Here is an 18,836-nt window from a genome sequence, read left to right on the forward strand (position 1 = left end):
CAACTTCATCATCGTAGGTTCCAAGAATACCAAACTCCTCAGTCATTGTGTCTCTACCAGAGTTATCTTTATTAAACTCATAAAACTATTTTTAAAAGTCTGCAATATTGGCAATAGCAAAATACGTCAAGGGCATTTTTTCTCAGGTCTGTGAGATTTCCCCATTGATAATATAAATTAGATTCTGGCTTGCATAATTATTATCTGATTATATGAATCAAAACTATCTATATACTAAAATTAATGACGATCTCAGCTATTGTTTTTAGTAATTCTTTTTCAAAGTTTGAAAGTAACCTGACACCTGCAGTTCCGAAAAATCCGCAAGGAGGTCAAAACCTACACCACTTAGTCTCTGGCCAAAGCGCTATCTAACACACAAAATATCAGGACACATGTACATAACTTAAGATATCGAAACCGGGAGTTCTGTAAAAGGCTGCTTGGAGCACAAAATCTAATCATTTCGTGGTCTCATCAAGACTACTGATATACTAAATATCAAGTAAATCGTTTTAGGCACTCTCCGATTGTGCTACAAAAACGTTAACTTTCTTGGCGAATGTTAAACAAGAAAGCATCTGAAAAAAAGCTTGCCGGTGCGTATTTTGGAAAAAGCCTGGATGTTCAACAAAATCAAATGAAAAAAAGAGTTTAAACAGCTAATTACTGAATTGGTCTGTCTTTTATTAAAAAAAAAACATGACATGAGATTTGTCTAACAAAGAAAAAAAATTGTTACAAGTGGGGTTCGAACCCACGATCCACGGCTACAAATGCAAATCGTTATATCCACCGACCTCGTAGACCGCTCGGCCACGCTAGCCGATTGCGTTATCGGGCGTATAGAAGGGCTATAAGAAGAGTTTGGTTAAATTGACCGATCCATGCATGCATTTATGCATTCGATCCATGCATGCAGCCGTTGAACGAACGGCTTCTCTCGCCTCTAAGCCGGTGCACCGGCAAAAATCTACAAGCTAACATACGATAGCGACCCTAAACCAGTGGCCCAGCTACGAGTTCGAAATTCTTGAGCGAATGAGTGATGCCGTTGATCCCCGTGGTGGAAGGGTTGGCAGCGCCCTCTGACAGTTTGAAGGTGAAGTGCTGCAGCAGGGAAGTGAAGAACACAAAGAGCTCCATCTCTGCCAGCTGCTTCCCTAGACACATGCGCGGTCCTAAAAAATGTTAAAGGGTTAATTACTTTTTAGACGAGAAGAATAAAAGTAGACATTTCCTGCTGGTCAAACACTGTGGCCACAGATTAGTGGTTTAATTTTCTACTGACCTAAGCATTAGTAATCATGTTTTTGGTGACCACCTGTGTACTTAAACTTTCCCTAGTATCTTTCTTACGCAAGAGTGGTCACTATAGTTACATTTTACTGTTGAGGAATATGCAAATACATCTGATATTGGTTCGAATCCCAATCCGCTCATTATCCCATTGCATTTGCTTCTTCGTTGAAAATTCTACGAAAAAATCTAGAGAGCTGTTTTCATATAAATTCCACATAATAAAGCCAAGTGCCTGGTCATATTTTACTATGAAACAACTATCTATTGACAGCAACACTTTGAGTTCAACTCTCGGTGCATCCTTTCATGGCTGGTTCGCCGCTTGCACATGTCAAGCAACAGCCCTAGGATTAAAGACTTATAATTCTTCCTTCTTGTTGCGTTAGCGAAAACTAGCTAGCCAATCAGACTCATCTTTTTTTTCTCGTTGAAAAGTTACTAACCAATCAGGTTTACCTATTTACTAAAGAAGCATTATCATTGCCTGTCTAACGGCTGGCTAGGGCCACAGCGGCGAGGAAGAGAGATTCACAAGCGGCCGACCGTCAAGCATAAGAGAGGGATCTTACCGATACCAAACTGCATGGCGTGGTCGTCCCTCTGGTACTGTCCCTGAGCGTCCAAGAAGCGGCCGGGGTCGAACTTTCCGGGGTTCGGGAAATGTTCCGGGTCGTGGTGGACGGACCACAAGTTGGTCTGTAAAACAAAACAAAAAAGATCGCAGGCCGGTATAGGGCAGGGTTGATACGTGATGTAGATAATCAGCGGGCTTTATACGACAAGATGCGTTTTCTGTTCTCAACAACGAAAGTCTCATACATCTGAAGACAGCTGCTCAAGACGAGTCGGGGCAAAAAGCAAAAAAAAAATAATAATAATAATAATAATAACCATATACCTCCCCCGCTTATATGAATGGATTTTTGTATCATTATATAGTGGGTGGTTTCTGACCCGGCGATGAACAAGTCAAACAGCACCCTTTCTGTGTACTCGTCAGTGAACGTGGTCTCGTCGTCGTTCTCGCGAGATTTGGTTTCCCTGACGTACGAGTCGATAAAGTCCCGGATGTCATTGGAATCGAACGTCTTCTTATGGGAGTCCATTTCTTCTCTTATGTAGGCTTTAATGGTGCGCACTGTGTCAACAATAACTTGTGCGCCTCGTCCCAATCCTGGAAAACGTCGCAAGATGGGGAAAAAGATGGCCAGCTGGCCCAAAATGTTGGTGGAAGCTACTTGGTTTAGGGCGTCCATCAAGCGTTTGAACTTGTCATCGTTGTATTCGAACCTAGTAAGATGATAAAGCAATGTTTATAGTGTGGTATAAACAAATCGTTTTAGTATAGCTAATAATCGTCACTGCACTTCTTTTTTACCTTCATAAAATATTCATAGAGGTTATATTTTTACTAGCGTTTGTGTGTGTTTCCGTCTGTCTGTCAAAAAGATAGCTCTAAACGGCTAGATGAATTGATTTTATACTTGGTGTGTTTTTGAGGTGGGCCAAACACTGGAAATTGTTGGATTTGAGGCTGCCTAGCGGTTTCCCTTGGTACTGCAGAAGAACTTCCTGGAATGATACCTCGTGATCTGAACAAGCTTTGATCACGATTTTGAGATTTTAGATAGCTCTTGTGCTTAGTAATAGGTAACATTATATATTTATTTGACAAAAAGTTATTTTATTTTATTCAATTTGATTTTATTTATTTTTCACAATATTTAAAAAAAAGATAACATAAAACAAATTAAAGGATGAAAGTACATGCAGGGGGGGGGAAGAAAAAAGCCTCGTGGCTTATACATAGTCTTCCTCCAAAGTAACAAATAATAATACAATTTAACAACTCATAAGCTAAATAAAGATTGGATAGATGTTTAGAAAATATACATTAAACAATAATGTAACCTAAAGTATTATATCAAATAACAAAACGGAAGGAAATCATAATAGTTCAATAATTGATAACTAAGGCAATATCATAACGGCGAAATGAATGAAATGATGTAATAAGAATATAACATTGTAGGAAATGTAACAACTAAAAATGTTGAAATAGAAGAACAATGAATAGGAGATTAGTTAAATGTTTGATGATCTAATAATGACTTTTTTAACAGGTTATATAAATGAACAAGTCAGTTGCATAAAATCTACGGAAGCTCTCGATATTTCATGGAGGTACGAGGCTGCTAAACTCTGGTCTTTTTATTTATTTATTCTATTGAAGATCACCTGGATCCGAACACAATAGAACAGATCACGTTAGTGACGGCATTCTGGACCATGCGGCAAATGTCGAACGGTTTGTTCACCATCTTCATGATTTCTGCTTGTAGAGCGACTGACTCCTCCAGGATATTCCCCTCCAAACTTCTTTTCCCGAAGCCGAACTCCCGAAGAGACATCAGAGTAAATTTTCGGTGCTCTTTCCATGGAGTACCGAAAGGAGCGTAGATGATACCTGGAATGTATGGTCAACCAATCAATCAGTCAATGAATGAATGAATTATTCCAAAGGCATAATGGCATTTGAATGGAGTACCGAAAGGACCCCAGATGATACCTGGAAGATATGGATCAATCAATCAATCAATCAATCAATCAATCAATCAATCAATCAATCTAAAGGTATAAAGGCCTGTAGAGTCTTATAGATGTCCCTTATGCTAGTACTTAAGGAGACGTTGAGAGAACAAATGCGAGGTCGTAATCAAGTCTATCCGATAGCCTTTTAAACTGCGCATGCGTAACGAGATTGAAGGTAAGATTTTAAAGATTAAGAACCCAAACTTGTGAATAGTTTTTTTTTTGGCTCTGAACGACGCTTAATACATGTCTAGATGTCTTTTGATTATGTCTTAGGTGCCTTTACTGTTGGCTGTTGGCTTATCATCAAAAATGCCTCTCCTTGCGCAGGTGCAGTTTAATAGGTTTATTGGTAGAAGCGTTAATTAAAATGTGACCGGAAGAAAAATCACATTTAGAGGTAGTGCGTACCTATCCTCTTTGGGTTGGTAAGTTTGACTAAGGGGTTATTAGCTGATCTGCTGGAAAAGTCTTCTCCTCTCTTCACCAGAGCCTCGTGTATGATGTCATATTCGGAAAGCACAATCATCGTTTCCTTCCCCAGCTGTATCCGGTAGACAGGTCCGTACGTCTTCGCCCATTCCGTCATCGTCAGAAAGCGGTGGCCCTTAGGGTAAAGATATAGCCAGTGTACTGTGGTGTTAATATGTACATGTACCATTCATCGGAGTGAGAAGTTATGCATTTCAAGGAAAAGAACACATTTTTATTTTTGTAGTCTTGGAAACGTTTACTTACTTTCAGGACAACGGTAGTCATATTGAAGTCGTAGAACGAAAACGACCCTATTTAGACTTTTAGTCGTAAGGCGGTTTAAAGTCGTCCATTGTAATATGGTCCTAAATGGGTCTGAAAATTCTGGTTTTCCGACACAACTACGCCTGATTGGCGACCCAAAAAATATTGTTCAATCTTTACGACTATTACACTGGCGATTTTCTGTCGATAAAACAAAGACAGTTCATGACCCATTCTGCGTTTCTTTTCCACCGACCAACGCACTCCCTGTGCACAGTGAGAGCATTTGTGCAAATGTACCCTGTGCGGGAGTCGTGCAGAAAACAGCATCGGCACTCGGGGCCCAGTGCGGAAGAAAATTCCGCACTAGAATTCGTTACAGGTTTTCTACTGTGCGGAAGGTACTCGGTTTCCTGTACCGAATAGGACATTTCCAGTGCTGAAATCGCTTTACAAGACACCTTGTGCTGACGTAACTTCGGCACTGGAGATCCAATAAGGTAAGTGCGTATAGCACTCACTGGACACTGAGTGTTGAGAAAGTAACCCGATACCTCGGTACTTTTGCACTGTGAGGGCACTCTTTAATACCTGACTACCATGCTTATCATTGCGAGAGAGAAGATATTACCGACGACAGGCCATCCTCTTGGGCCTGGTGGAAGGTTTTTAGGTGTGCTCAAGAACCACAAAGTCAACACGTACACCAGTAAGAGGACCAGCGCCGTCTGTAAGATCACGTTCTCACCAACTAAAGACGTTACCAACTGTGCGGCAGCCATCTTGCACTTTGTAAAAGTCAACGTCCTACTGGACATAATTTGTTTTTGTTAGATCATGTACATTTGATTATGTGGATAACATCCTTCGCGCTTTAATTTTTGAGCCGTTACCAAAAAAAAGTGTTCAACCATGCTATTAATCGTACAAAGCAGCTGCAAATATATGCCGTAGATTTTTTAAAAGAATATACCTAAAAAAATATATATAAATGACATAGATAGAATGCAAACGTCGATTCCAAGGTCGAAAAGAAGAGCTAAAGAACAATTTTAAGTATAAGAAAAATGAATAATCGTTTGTATGTTTTTATACTAGTTTTTGGTCATTAGTTTAATTGTCCTGACCACTTAGATTTTTCTAAGACGGCATTTTTTAACTAGAAAGGCCGGTATTTGCTTAGGAGCAAATTCAGCTATTTTTACTCCGCTCCTCCTTGCAAAATGGACTGTTCCAAAATTGAATTTGAAAAAAGATCCAATTTGAGAATGACTCGGAATTACGGTTCTTTCATACAAGTACTGAATCACACTTTTATTTCTTGATAACAACACGCACACAGCATGCTAGTGATTCGACACCGTTGTTTTTCAAGAAAGAAAGAAAAAAAAAACGGAAATTGTGTCGTATTTTCTCTACAAATTGAACACGTTATGAGACTTTAAACTTTGGTATTACATACCCGCAGTAGACAATATAGCGTGGTTTTTCCGCTTATGTACACAAGACAAGGACAGTTACTGTACATATTCAAGATTGTCACAAGTATTATCAATCTTCATACAAACAGACCGTTGCAAGATGTAAACCCAGAGACCAGAATGTAAGGTTTGATCCGCTCACACTAGGAAGGACCCCTACTCTTTTCCATAAGTACGGTGGGTTTATAATTAAGGGTTAATGACTCGCCCCGAGGTGTATATGGTGTCATAACGCCTGGTCCTTTGCTATAACCACCGAATAAAACCACCGAGTGAGCGAAGCAAAATAGGTGGTTTTATGAGGTGGTTATAGCAAAGGACCAGGCGTTATGACACCATATATACCGAGGAACAGGCGGGTCATTAACGCTATTATCATATAGCCTACCTAAACTGACCCATTTAAGCGACAAATTCCTTTATAATACATACATCCTTTATTCAGTACATTCAATAAATACAGTTTGAAGGCTTTAAATAACAAAGTCGATTCATACAACACAGTTGTCCCTACAAACAGCCAACTGGTACCAAGTGGTACCTAAATAGCCCAGATTTTGTTCTTTTGTTCTCATTAGAAGGTTATCAACACTCAAAGTCTTTGTTTCAAACATCTTTCTTAGATCGCTTGCCAGGATGGGTGGATAACTCTTGCAAGTGTCCTTGCCATCTCTCTTCAGTTGCTTAAGCACTCCGATGTACAGATTATTAGCTGCTTGGAACTCCTTATCTTTCAAAATGTTGTACTTGCAGTGGTAGGGTGGTCCTGTTAGGTGGCGGTGAATAGCTGCTCTCAAACATGCATAAGATGCCTTAGCATATGGGGTACCGTCATCTTTCCGCACCTCGCCATAGAACTGTCTCAGTAGACCTGCCAACTCCTCAGGTGGTAGCTGCTCACATGCTGTGTCATGGTCTCGTTCCTGTAGCCATGCTGAAATGATAATTTACAGAAGTCTTAATATTTATTTCCACTTCATTCAGTATTTTTTTAGGCTGTTGTCATTGATGTTATTATTTTTTTTTCTAGTTTGTCGATGGAAAATAGCTGCTCAAATAGCCATTTAAGGCACGGGAGGACCTAAGGTCTAAGGTTTCTTGCCTACGATAAATATATGTGAACATATCACGTTATATCAACAGTAAACTCAGCTATAATTTTGCTGGAAAATTAAAAATTCATCTGGTGTATCATTTGCAGCCATTAGGTACCCAAATTCCCATGCGGTGCATTTCCTAAATACCTAAACTTGTATTGCATAATATTTGTGCTAATCATGCAGAAAAATAAAAAAATAATTCCCACCTTTGAACAGCTTCACTCCCCAAACTGTTGACCATTCCGTGCACTTCTCAACCCTGCCGTGCTCGAGTTTGTCCAGCTCGTTACTGTCCAGCGCCGAAAACCTTTGCCGGCTTTCCTGAGGCTGTGGCATTTCCTGTGCTTGCTGTGGCTGACAAGTCTGGAGAATTTCATTCCTAACAAACTGATATAAGTCTTCTCCAAAGAACGGTAGGTTCTGGTCATCCATTTCGTGACGTTCAAAATGGCGGACCGCTGTGTCATTATCGTCTGCGGACCGTTTAACTTGAAAGCGCGGGGGGTACAAATAATTTTATTTTCATTTTTCAGTTTAAATTGGACATATCTTGAAATAGATCTTATTGGTTGAAATATTATAGGTAATTTAATGTTGTTTTAAGACAGCAAATGTTTTCTTTGAACAAAGAAACACGCACTACCGATGTTAATAGAGGGAGCCATCCCCCCTGCCATGCCTGTACTTATTCCCCTATCTTGGCAGATGGACGATTCCTGGATATCTCATTCTGATTGGCCAGCGTCCTGTCCTCCTGATTGGTTTAAACTTTCAAAAGTTTTATCACATATGTGATAATCAAAAATTTAATGCATGGCTGTTACGGCGTCATAACCAGCATGAAATGGGGCCTTCTGATTGGCCCACGTCCCCTGACTATATGATAATGGTATATATCGAGGTGTGACTCTCCCCAAATACGGGAACTCCATTTAATGCCCTATCCGACGGACGGCTGAAGCTAGGTACTCATCTTTCACCTGAGTGAAGTGAGAAAAATATGAAGGTATATAGATACATCTGCTCGCAAATTTACCTTTCTAGTCTGTTGTTATTTTTACGGATGGGTGAAGATGTTAAAAGTGGGGCTGAGTGCAGACAGGTTTTCGCCTTATCCACAATAACAAATTATCCGACAAAGTCAAGCGTGTGACACAACAGACAGCCGTTGGAGTTATGCACGCTTAATTTCGTCAGATAACCTGCCATTCTAGTGTGATTGAATGACGTCAACGTAATTAAGTATGTATGACGTTGGTTGTTGTCTTGGCACCCATTATCCACTCCTACTGACCCTTGTAACATTCTAGCTCTTCTCCTACCTTAAACAACAGAAAATGCATTCATCAAGCGTTTTGATATTTCAGACGACACAGCTTTCAAGTCTATGCAATGGGATACCTATCTACATGTATCAATGTCAGTCAATTTTTTATCTTCAAGCGGCTTTGAAAACTGGCCAAACAATCTGAGAACAATGGTAGGTGTCATCACCCAGTCCACGAGTGCCCATGGGCACTGAAGACTATTTTCGCCGAAGGTCATTTCCTTATGACAGTCAACATAGCAGGCTTCGGAGGGCCTTTCTTGGCTGCCATTTTCGCAAAATATGTAAAGATTGTTAGTTGCTGTCGTACGCACAATTAGCAAACGCTGCCAGAAGAACTGGAGCTAATCAGAATATTGGTCGTTATCGGACGGAAAGAGGTAATATAAAAACGTCACAGAAGCCTGTTTTGGAGACTATCCTCAATTAACTTTCATCTTGAAAGGGCAAAGTGTGTCGATCCATTTTGTCAAATACCCCGTCTGAGACGGCTGGAAATTCGGTAGCTCTAGTAACATGCGGTGAGTACCAAATAATACTTAATATGTTCTTACAGACGTTATCTTTACATGGCTTTTACACACAGTCTGCTGTGTTTAGGTTATGTGGGATATTTGTTCAGCAGAAAAATTGTCGGTGGTGAGAGCAAATAGCGATGAGGTCACATAGGCGGCCGGCTCACGCCCCTCTCGAAGTGCCACTAGCAAAAACTATTTTTCTGGTTGTTTTTAGCATATGTTACGGGTATCTTAACATGTTTTAAAGCCACATCATCTTCTTATTTATGGTGCTAAAATGCGGTAGGTATCGGTTATCGCCTTGCTACTTATCAAAATATTTTGAAATATTGTTAAACTTTACCGTACTATAGCTAAATTAAATCACTTGTTTCAATAACTGGCGTAGTTTTTTACTTAGAGCAAGACTTAAAAACATAGGCCACATAGTAGTACGAAATATAAGTTAATTTAGAGCCGTATTTATGCTAGCCAGTGCGCGAGCGGTTGATTTAGAACATTCTTCTAGTCTTTATCGGCCAGGCCACAGCTTTCTAAATTCCACGTAAACTATCGACAAATTAGTTCACTACCTTAAACTTAAAAGATTGCTAAATATTTGGAAAGTGGGAGAAAGTCCAGAGAAGTTGTCGATTTCCGAAAAAGACAAGCGTGGAGTTACGTCCACTTGGTTCCTCTTCCTCTTCCTTTTGAAGCGACCACAATCAACGTGCTGATTATTCTGTCGCTTGTTGGTGAAGGGTCAAGGTCACCGGCCAAGGTTTAGGTTTTCACATAAGCTTGGATACCAAACGTGTAAATGGTGGCGGCTTCGGCTGCCGCTTGTGGTAGTAGGTTCCAGTCACTGATAGTACGCGGTAAAAAGGAAGCCTTACGGTACAGTGTCTTACAGACAGGTTGTACCAGCAGTGCCTGTCATGTGAACGTCTCGCTCGGGGTGAGGCGGGCTGTAGTTTATCCCTCAACCCATCTGTGTAGACAATGTTGTGTTTTATCTTATATAGCATAGCGAGAGATTTCTTGAGATAATTTACCGAATGTGGTGTGATTGTATTACGTCCATGTAACCTCCAATGGTGGTGTATGATATTGTATCACAGGCTGGCCAGAGAGTGTGTAGATGGTCAATGAGTGTCCATTAGTTACCGTAGAAGCTTTGAAAATTTGTGAGAGTACATTTAAGATGGGAAAAGTCCTTAACCGCATCTCAACCATTGCTGGCTTACTCCCAACCACCTTCCAACCAGTCCAAAACTTTTTCCCAACTCATTCCAGACATCTCGTCCTTTCCCGAATGTTTTGAGCTCTTTGAAACATTCTGCTGGCGAATCTGAATAGTGGCAAACGTCACCGACCAATTGCAACTGCCTCATCCAACTTTGCTTCCAACTACCCTGGGAGCCAGCCGGGATCGGGCAGCTAGAACAGTTTATCCGGTGGCCCAAGACAGTCAAGCCCGGCGAGCTCCTATTAGCGCCCCGGGGAGTTTACGCCCGATTTGGTCCACCTGAGAGTAGCGATAACTTCTTCGGGCTTAAACTCCCCGGGGCGCTAATGTGAGATCGGCGGGCTAACTGCCTTGGCTCCCCGAACAAAACTCGCTAGCTATCCGGTCCTGTCTTGCTCCCAGGGTAGCTCCCAACCGACTCTTAACCACAGTTGGGAGAATGTTGAGAGTGGTTGGGAAGCCATGGCTTAAACATGAGCTTAAACGACAATGTAAACAAAATGACTCGACCTTGTGGACACGCCTCCATAATGACAAAATAATTGATACCACGTCACAAACGGTATGTCTGCAAATGTCAACTCTTCAGTGGTGGTAGAAGAACACAGTTTTCGGTCTATGAGGATTTCTTTACAGTCAAACCTGCCCAAGATGACCACCTGGGGGACTGGGCAAAAGTGGTTAATTTGGCCAGGTGTTCGGTTAGAAGAGTATCGACTCACAACATGCCCGATGTATAGTTTAAATAGTTTCCATTGTGTTTAATGGCGAATAGCAAGCACACGCTCGTGCATCCACCGCTATCTTTATTTTGAACATAACATCTTAATGGTTGCCAGAAGCCGACGCAAACTGGCCGAATTCGGCACAAAATCGCGCTAGTTATCATTGAAAATCGATGACACCTCAAGGTTTGAAAATGACATGGTCGTTATGGGCAGGGATTTGGTCTCAATTTTTGGCGGTCGCGTTGGACAGGTGGTCGTTGTGAATAGGTCGTTTAATGCTTACGTCAATGAGGAAAATTTTCGGGCCCGAGAAAAAGCGATCGTAATGGCCAGGTGGCCGCTAAGAAGAGGTGGTCGCTCGGGCAGGTTTGACTGTATCAGGATTTCTATACTTAACTGGCTTCGACATGGAAAAATATATAGTAGAGTGCACTTTAGGAAAACAAAAACGGATATGTTTGAGTTTACGGTGTAAGACACAAAAATGTTTTTAAAAAAGTCATGTCAGCGTATCGCCTTCTGACGCCCGCTTTGAAACGCCGCTCTGCGAAGGTCAAATGACTGCAGTTGACTTACGTTAGAAAGCCAGTTGCGGAATGGAGTGCATTTATACACGAAATACAAAACATTCTCAACCCAAATCATACAGTCTCAGAGTCGATACCTTCCGTGACCACGCACCACTATATCTGACTGTCCCATAAGGCTTTTTATCTCTCCTTCAACAACGTTAAACCGTACTATTTCATGTACCCGCGTCATGGACCCCGGGGGTTGCGCATAATTACTGTGTTCTGCTACCTCAGTCACTGCGCGGCTGCAGATATCAGATAGCCCGAAAGAGGGAGCGCCTGAACATTAAACCATTGGGCTCATTTGCTGACTGTCTGCTTAATTACCCAATTACGTATCTTGTCCGACCGGTATCCTACTAGCTTATGCTATGAGTAAGAGCCCATCCAGCTTAACGTAATTTGCTAGAATGGGTGTTTGTATATTTGTATAGTAAGAAAATCGCATCAAATCAAAAGTAAGGCGACTTCTTTCAATTGACGACAAATTTCAAAGACTAAACTACACTATTTGGGACTCCGTGATATGAGACTATAAACTTGTTCAATCGTCAGACCATTTTGCATATGTGTCTGTATTGCATAGGTTATGTAAATATGGAAATCATCTGGATATTAAGTAATGTTAAAATGAAATTCCAAATAATAACGCCATATAACTGGACGGAGGAGATCAAATTATGGTAAGTGCCACTTTATTTGCACAATAATTTGAATAATGCAAAGGTAAAGATATACTATCTGATTCCTGATTTGAATTTCATTCTTGGCATGTGTTTTTAGTTCAAGGCACGATAAATCATGCACATATTATGTTAATATGTGTGAAATCTACTAATGCTTAGAATATAAAATGACGCTTCAGGTATCAGAACCTCTGTTTTTGTTTTGTTTTAGGGTCACCATTGGTCTTCTGCTTTGTCTTACCATTGTGCTCTATGCGGGTACAGTCAATGGAGTTACCAGTAAGTAGAGATTACTATGTTATGTATACAAGAATATGTCACCTACTTGTGCAAACTTTTTTGAATTGTTAATATATGTGGCAACGTTATATACATTTTGTTCATTCATAATTGTGTAGCACACCAGATGTCCGTGTTTCGTTTTGCTAAGATTTAATTTTTTACTGTATATTGATTTGTCAATTGTGGAATATGAGTATATATTTCTAAGGTGGGTAAGTCTGGCACTTACATCCCTACTGTGAAGCTATCTATTTGCTAAATACTAACTGTTGTCAATTCAAAGACAACAATGTAGCGGTTTGATTGGCTTAAATTTATATAATATAAAGATAAAGGTAAACAAAAGACCCACTTGGTTGCCAGAAAAATGCCTACTTTGGGAAAGAAGAAACGCATTTTAACACAAAAGTTAAGCAAAAAACACACTCGCAGCTTACTTAACATGCAGAAATCTATTCTTATTATTTTGCGATCCGTGAGGTGTTTTCTACCTTGAAATGTGTTTATCTTGCAGAAAAGTGCGAGCCTTTGGTGTTAAAAGATACGACAAGTGTCTGCAACCAGAGTCCAAATGACGAAGGCCGATACCCTGGAGGCACTGTCTGCATGTTTGAATGCAGGGAAGGATGCATAAGGCGCAAGGGGAAAAAGAGGAGGGTATGCTATGTTACGGGCCGGTCAAAGTGGTGGAAACGTGCAGGAACCGGACTGAAGTGTCGTTGTGAGTGGCAAACTTTTAGATATATTGCATAAGAACTTTATTGCACGACAATTGTACATGCATATGGTACAATGTATGGTAACAACTATTACAAAAAGTACAAAATAGAATTATAGAATAAAGCTTAACAACCTAATTAACATAACAATAAGGGCTTTGTTCTTTAATATAGTATTACAATGGATATAGTATTACAATCATTAGTTACGGTATTCTTTCTATAGCTGATAGCAGAGCAATCCTTGATATATTGCATATTATTAAGCTTCCATTGATTCATTATACCTACATAGTTAACATTATGCTGCTGTGTTGTATTGTCCTACGAATGTTGCACCGAACGTCATAATTTTACGATAATGATACGTAGTTTTTCTTGATGTTTGGGCATTTGCATTTGCTAACTTAAGCATACCTTGCAACACATACGAGCGTATGCCCGCTTTTAACGACAATTATGCATACGTTTTTTAAAAATCATTTACGCTACAATGTAGTCAGTTTGATAATCTGAATACAGTAGAGGCCAGTTAATTGCACAACGGATAACTGCACACCTCTACTTATTGCACTGAATTCCAAAATCCCAAACTGGTGCACTCCAGATTGATATCTTCGCAGTATTGCACCACTCGGATAATTGCACGAAATACACTGGCAATTGGGTGTGCAATTAAACGGCTTCTGTTGTACATGTTTATCATTACATTATTTGCTATTGTGTGTTGATAGAATTGTTAGAAGTAGCTTAGAAAACATATTCCATATACCCAGGCAACCCATGTAATGATGCACCCAGCCACCCCGAAGATTACCCCAGTGATTGTGATCCGGACCTGACCAGTTATCCAGCCGGTTACGCATGCACTTTCACCTGCCCGACAGGATACGTCAGGGCGTCAGGTGGGGGGAGGGCACTCTGTAAGAACGGTCGATGGACAGGAAACGACCTTGTGTGTGAAGGTACTAGTATGGCTAACGTAAGATTTTTAAACCAGGGCCCGGCTGGGCTGTTTGTGGAAACGAAAAAAAAAAGAAATGTATACGTGTAATATACATAAAAATGCCCACAACTCAGGGCAATTGCAAGAGCTTGCAAATACGCTTCCTCTTATTAATCTCAATTTCCGATCGTTTTTTTTACGGACATTTCTTGTATGCCGCTTCAGAATTAAACGGGTGCGCCTCCTCTCCTTGTGAAAATGGTGGAACTTGCGAGGACGTCATAAACGGCTTCACATGTACCTGTGCTCCTGGCTATGATGGAGTTCATTGTGAAACGGGCAAGTTTTCCTATTACAGCCCTTTGGCGATAATAAAATTCATATATTTTGTTACTATTTATTTTCAATGGTGTAGCAAAGAAAATACAAAGAAAAAAGTCCTTGATATTCGAACAAGCACCTCAAACGACAGCAAAACAACACCCTTCCCAACTTTATGACTGGTATGATACTCCGTAAATAGTTTCATCAGGTTGGCAGATCAATTAAACAAAGTCTTCCTCGTTTTATAACCTTCTTTTGATTCTTCCGTAGACTATCTGTCATTTTCAACAGTACAGAAATGATGTACTGATGAAGACGACAGTCGCCGAAACGTCTACGGGAGAACCAAAAGAAGGTTTGGCTGGTATAATACTGTATAAGTCTAGCAATTTTCCTTTTCTATTAATTTTAGATGGCGCTATTAGGAACGCAGCAATAGTTTTGTCATTTTCCTTTGGCACGTGATTTGGAATCTATAAAAGGGAAAAGAGGGAATCATCAGATTTTCTAACCAACTGACTTTCAAAATGATAAATATAACTTTGAAAGGACTTTGTGTATCTCATTACAGAGGTAGACGAATGCTCCTCTACTCCGTGTCAAAATGGTGCAACTTGCGAGGACAATGTCAACGGCTACACCTGTACTTGTGCTCCTGGCTATGATGGAGATGATTGTCAAACAGGCAAGTTTTCTCATTAATTATTTTTTTCGTTCATTCGACATTTCAAAAGATTAGAACTTGTTTTCAGCGTATGTTACTTTTGTTTAAATTACCATATTTACTTGAAAATACTTAACTAAGTTTCAAGAAGTTTGGCAGAAAGAACACTTTCTTTCCCACAATAACAGTTGGATATCATTTACTATTATTGATATAAGACGACATTAAAACAAGAAAAAATTTCGTTTGTATCTTACAGTTTGTCTTCAACAAGTAAATTTTCCATCATAATATTTGTTAGAAATAACAGCTGCTTAAACTGCGTCATCACTTTTGGAACAATCAATATTGAAAATGTTGATATCATGGCTTAAGTTTTGACAAGAGACTTTTGTATGTCGTTGCAGACGTAGACGAATGCGCCTCTACTCCGTGTCAGAATGGCGGAAATTGCGAGGACGAAGTCAACGGCTACACCTGTACTTGTGCTCCTGGATATGAAGGAGTTCACTGCGAAACGGGTAAGTTTTCTTGCCATAACTTACTCATTGTACACCGTAATTTGTTCACGGCACTATTTTAGTGAAAAAAGCTTTCAACTATTCCATATTAGTTGTTTTAGTTTGAAGTAAATGAAAAATATGACCTTTTATCCGGTATAACATTTCTGGGGGTTTGTTACTTTTAATTTTTGACTACGACCCCTTTGAAAACGCAAAAAAAGATTTAGAAAAAAATCTCTTGAACAATTAGATGTTTGTGCCAAATATGTGTAAAAAAGAAATTACGCACACTTAATTTTTTGTGGAGCAATTGACTTTGCAGTATGTTAAATGATCATGGCGAGAGTTTTGAATGATCATGACGAGCCTTATTTTTATCATTTCAGACGTAGACGAATGTGTCTCCAATCCGTGTCAAAATGGCGGAACTTGCGAGGAAATGGTCAACGGCTACACCTGTACTTGTGCTCCCGGCTACGAAGGAGATGATTGCCAAACAGGCAAGTTTTCTCATTGACTCTTTTTCTAAAATATTCGACAGTTTCCAAGGGGTTCTTAAAAATCAAAACTTCATCTATGTTACTTTTGTTTAACCAAGCATACATTGGAATACATTCTGGTCAGAAACGCCAGCAGCCTAAGGATTAAATTTAAATTTCCCTTAAAATACCAAAGTATGTTTGTGATATAGATTGACAGAAAGAAAATATTTTTTCTTGCAATAACTGTTGAATTTTATTTATATTCAATGACAAAACAAAGAATTTTCCGGTCGTTTGTCTCTAGCAAATGAATATTATTTGACATCGTATGATTTTCTAGGAATAAAAGCTGCTGAAGCTGTTTCATCAATTTCGGAACAATTGACTTTAGAAATGTTGATATCATAATTATTTTAGGTTTTGACAAGAGACTTTTTGTATGTCGTTGCAGACGTAGACGAATGTGCCTCTACTCCGTGTCAAAATGGCGGAATTTGCTGGAACTATTTCAACGGCTATACGTGTACTTGTCCTTCTAGCTATGAAGGAGTTCATTGTGAAACGGGCAAGTTTTCCATTCATAGCACGGTCTTCCGTGACACCGGAAATATTCTAATGCCTTAGTTACAATTAAAAATCAAGTAATGACCCATGTGGCTTTTATTTCAAGTAAAACATTTTTTGAAAGTGCAAGTATACCTACATACCTACAAGACGAGAACTACTTCCTTGCAATATTCATTCATCTATTCCATTACTATAATGAATTTTCGACCGCTTTGTAAAGAAAACACGTACCCCTGGCTATGAAGGGCATTATTTTGAAACAGAAAATTTTCTACCTATGGCTTTCATAGTGGGTATAACAAATTTTGAGTCATTATAGATTAAAATTTCCAATAGAAACATGGTACCGGCAAATTCTTATTATCCCAAATCATGAAGAATTCATTTAAACATAGCTACCCGCAAACAATGTCAATGCATACGAGGGTGGTTCAGAAAGTAATGCCATTTGTTTCATGGCAGGCGCATTTTTTTATCGAATGAGTTGAAATTTTGCACAAAGGCAAAGTCATATATCTTCCTGAGATTAGAATATGTCAATGTGTTGTTCAAGTTTTCATTAGTGACTGAGTTGATTTCAATATGACGCAACTATTTGTATTTTAATCTCTGTACAGCTCAAAATAATTGAACGTTTCCTGCTGGAAACAAAATGTAAAACTTGACACCGTTTGGTGTCTAAACAAAAGAAATCATTTTATCCATCCGTGCGCGCCCTCCACCAATTTGGCATCAACATTACTTCATGAGTACATGTTAAAAACTTGATTAAAGCTTAGAATATAATTTCTATTAAGTATAAAGTTTTTTTTCCCTTGATAGCCATGGCATTCTGCAGAGCATGGGGCGATCCGCACTACTACCCATTTGACGGAGGCGAACACCACTTCCAAGGACCGTGCAGGTACATCCTAGCTAAGGACTGCGGCAACAGCAGCGACTTTACCGTGACGGCACAGAACGTACCGATCTGGCCGGGTGTTTCTGCCGTAAGTGAAGTGTTCGTGGAGGCCCACGGCTTCGTGATAGGGATTCACCAAGGAAAGGCTGTCACTGTAAGTAAAGCAACTCCTTATCATTACTTTGGAATAAGTGCGTTTATAATGGATTTGTAATTATTTCATAACATCAGATTATGGTGAAAGTATATACTTAATAATATACCTTGCTGTGGCGGCGATTGCAGCCTAAAGAAAGGCGTTTTTTTTTTTCTTTTGACAGACATGAAAAAGGGAAACAATTCAAAATTAGCAATATCAATCACCTGGAAGGAGAGCATGTATTGATTTCATGTAAATCCGTTCAAGGACTACATCATATCAATGCAAAATAATCTGAATACACTAAATGGTTCTTAAGCTTAATTCTTGAACATTCTTAAGCTGAATTCTTCAAGATATGCAATATTCTTTCATTGACAAGGTTGGCGGAGTGGCATACTCGCTTCCCTTCTACCTGGCAGGTGATACGATCGAAGTCAGCCTGAGCGGCTGGTTTGTCCGGATTCTACTGTTAAACTTAAGCGTTGAAGTCGTCTATGATGGTTCACACCACGTAGGGGTAAGCGAATTTGGATATTGTTCTTACTTTAATCGTATTCAACACGCTGAATTCATATCAACACCAACAACAAGTATAAAATATATATTCAACTACCGGGCGTTAAAATGTGAATACGCAACTCGACAAATTTAATTGCAAGAAAAATTGCCAGGTGTTTTTTTTCACATGATTGTAGGTTTGGGTTCCCGGCAACTACTGGGGACAGATATGTGGTCTGTGTGGAAACTATAACGGAGACACGAGCGACGACTACATGACACCAGACGGAACCGTTGTTGGAGACTGGAACACCTTCGGGAACAGTTGGCTCACCGACCCTGTGACGTACGTTCTCTCAGTAGTATCTAATATGACTTGACATACTGATTAAACGAGACATTATGACTGCCTTCAAGAAATTGCTGAACCTTTTACTAGGCGAACTCTGAGTCATGCAGTGTTTCGTACAAATATGGTTTTAAAATAAACTGATTCTATCGTTTTTTGTATTTATTGAATTTGTCTACAACAGTTG

General features: G+C 39.7%; 3 protein-coding genes across 3 annotated transcripts in view; 1 reads left to right on the plus strand and 2 right to left on the minus strand.

Annotated features, from left to right (window-relative positions):
* Window positions 1-722: 722 nt before the first annotated feature.
* LOC118432324 (cytochrome P450 2C9-like) lies at window positions 723-5,407 on the minus strand. The gene is made up of 5 exons (XM_035843870.1): window positions 5,241-5,407; window positions 4,306-4,501; window positions 3,541-3,769; window positions 1,872-2,592; window positions 723-1,181 (listed from the first exon to the last, which is right to left on the minus strand). Exons 1-4 carry the CDS (start codon window positions 5,241-5,243, stop codon window positions 2,064-2,066), a joined length of 957 nt encoding a protein of 318 aa, XP_035699763.1. The 5' UTR covers window positions 5,244-5,407; the 3' UTR covers window positions 723-1,181; window positions 1,872-2,063.
* A 1,197-nt stretch (window positions 5,408-6,604) lies between these two features.
* LOC118432184 lies at window positions 6,605-7,710 on the minus strand. The gene is made up of 2 exons (XM_035843714.1): window positions 7,420-7,710; window positions 6,605-7,047 (listed from the first exon to the last, which is right to left on the minus strand). Exons 1-2 carry the CDS (start codon window positions 7,643-7,645, stop codon window positions 6,605-6,607), a joined length of 669 nt encoding a protein of 222 aa, XP_035699607.1. The 5' UTR covers window positions 7,646-7,710.
* A 5,470-nt stretch (window positions 7,711-13,180) lies between these two features.
* Window positions 13,181-18,836, plus strand: part of LOC118432186 (fibropellin-1-like) — a 33,649-nt gene continuing 27,993 nt past the window's right edge. Inside the window, exons 1-7 of the mRNA XM_035843715.1 lie at window positions 13,181-13,211; window positions 14,050-14,178; window positions 14,445-14,558; window positions 15,115-15,228; window positions 15,615-15,728; window positions 16,097-16,210; window positions 16,644-16,757. Of these exons, the coding sequence (XP_035699608.1) occupies window positions 13,181-13,211; window positions 14,050-14,178; window positions 14,445-14,558; window positions 15,115-15,228; window positions 15,615-15,728; window positions 16,097-16,210; window positions 16,644-16,757 (730 nt within the window). The remainder of the gene's footprint in view (window positions 13,212-14,049; window positions 14,179-14,444; window positions 14,559-15,114; window positions 15,229-15,614; window positions 15,729-16,096; window positions 16,211-16,643; window positions 16,758-18,836) is intronic.

This window comes from Branchiostoma floridae, chromosome 15 (genome assembly GCF_000003815.2).
Source record: "Branchiostoma floridae strain S238N-H82 chromosome 15, Bfl_VNyyK, whole genome shotgun sequence".
Lineage (NCBI taxonomy): Eukaryota > Metazoa > Chordata > Leptocardii > Amphioxiformes > Branchiostomatidae > Branchiostoma > Branchiostoma floridae.

What these genes read in the sequence shown, in the direction of transcription:
- LOC118432324 (XM_035843870.1), bottom strand. An exon ending in TACCAACCCAAAGAGGATAG is followed by an intron (nt 3,770 to 4,305) that starts GTACGCACTACC and finishes CATACATTCCAG; the next exon opens with GTATCATCTACGCTCCTTTC. An exon ending in TCTATTGTGTTCGGATCCAG is followed by an intron (nt 2,593 to 3,540) that starts GTGATCTTCAAT and finishes TCATCTTACTAG; the next exon opens with GTTCGAATACAACGATGACA.
- LOC118432184 (XM_035843714.1), bottom strand. Translation starts at nt 7,645, where the DNA reads ATGGATGACCAGAACCTACCGTTCTTTGGAGAAGACTTATATCAGTTT. An exon ending in GGGAGTGAAGCTGTTCAAAG is followed by an intron (nt 7,048 to 7,419) that starts GTGGGAATTATT and finishes TTATCATTTCAG; the next exon opens with CATGGCTACAGGAACGAGAC.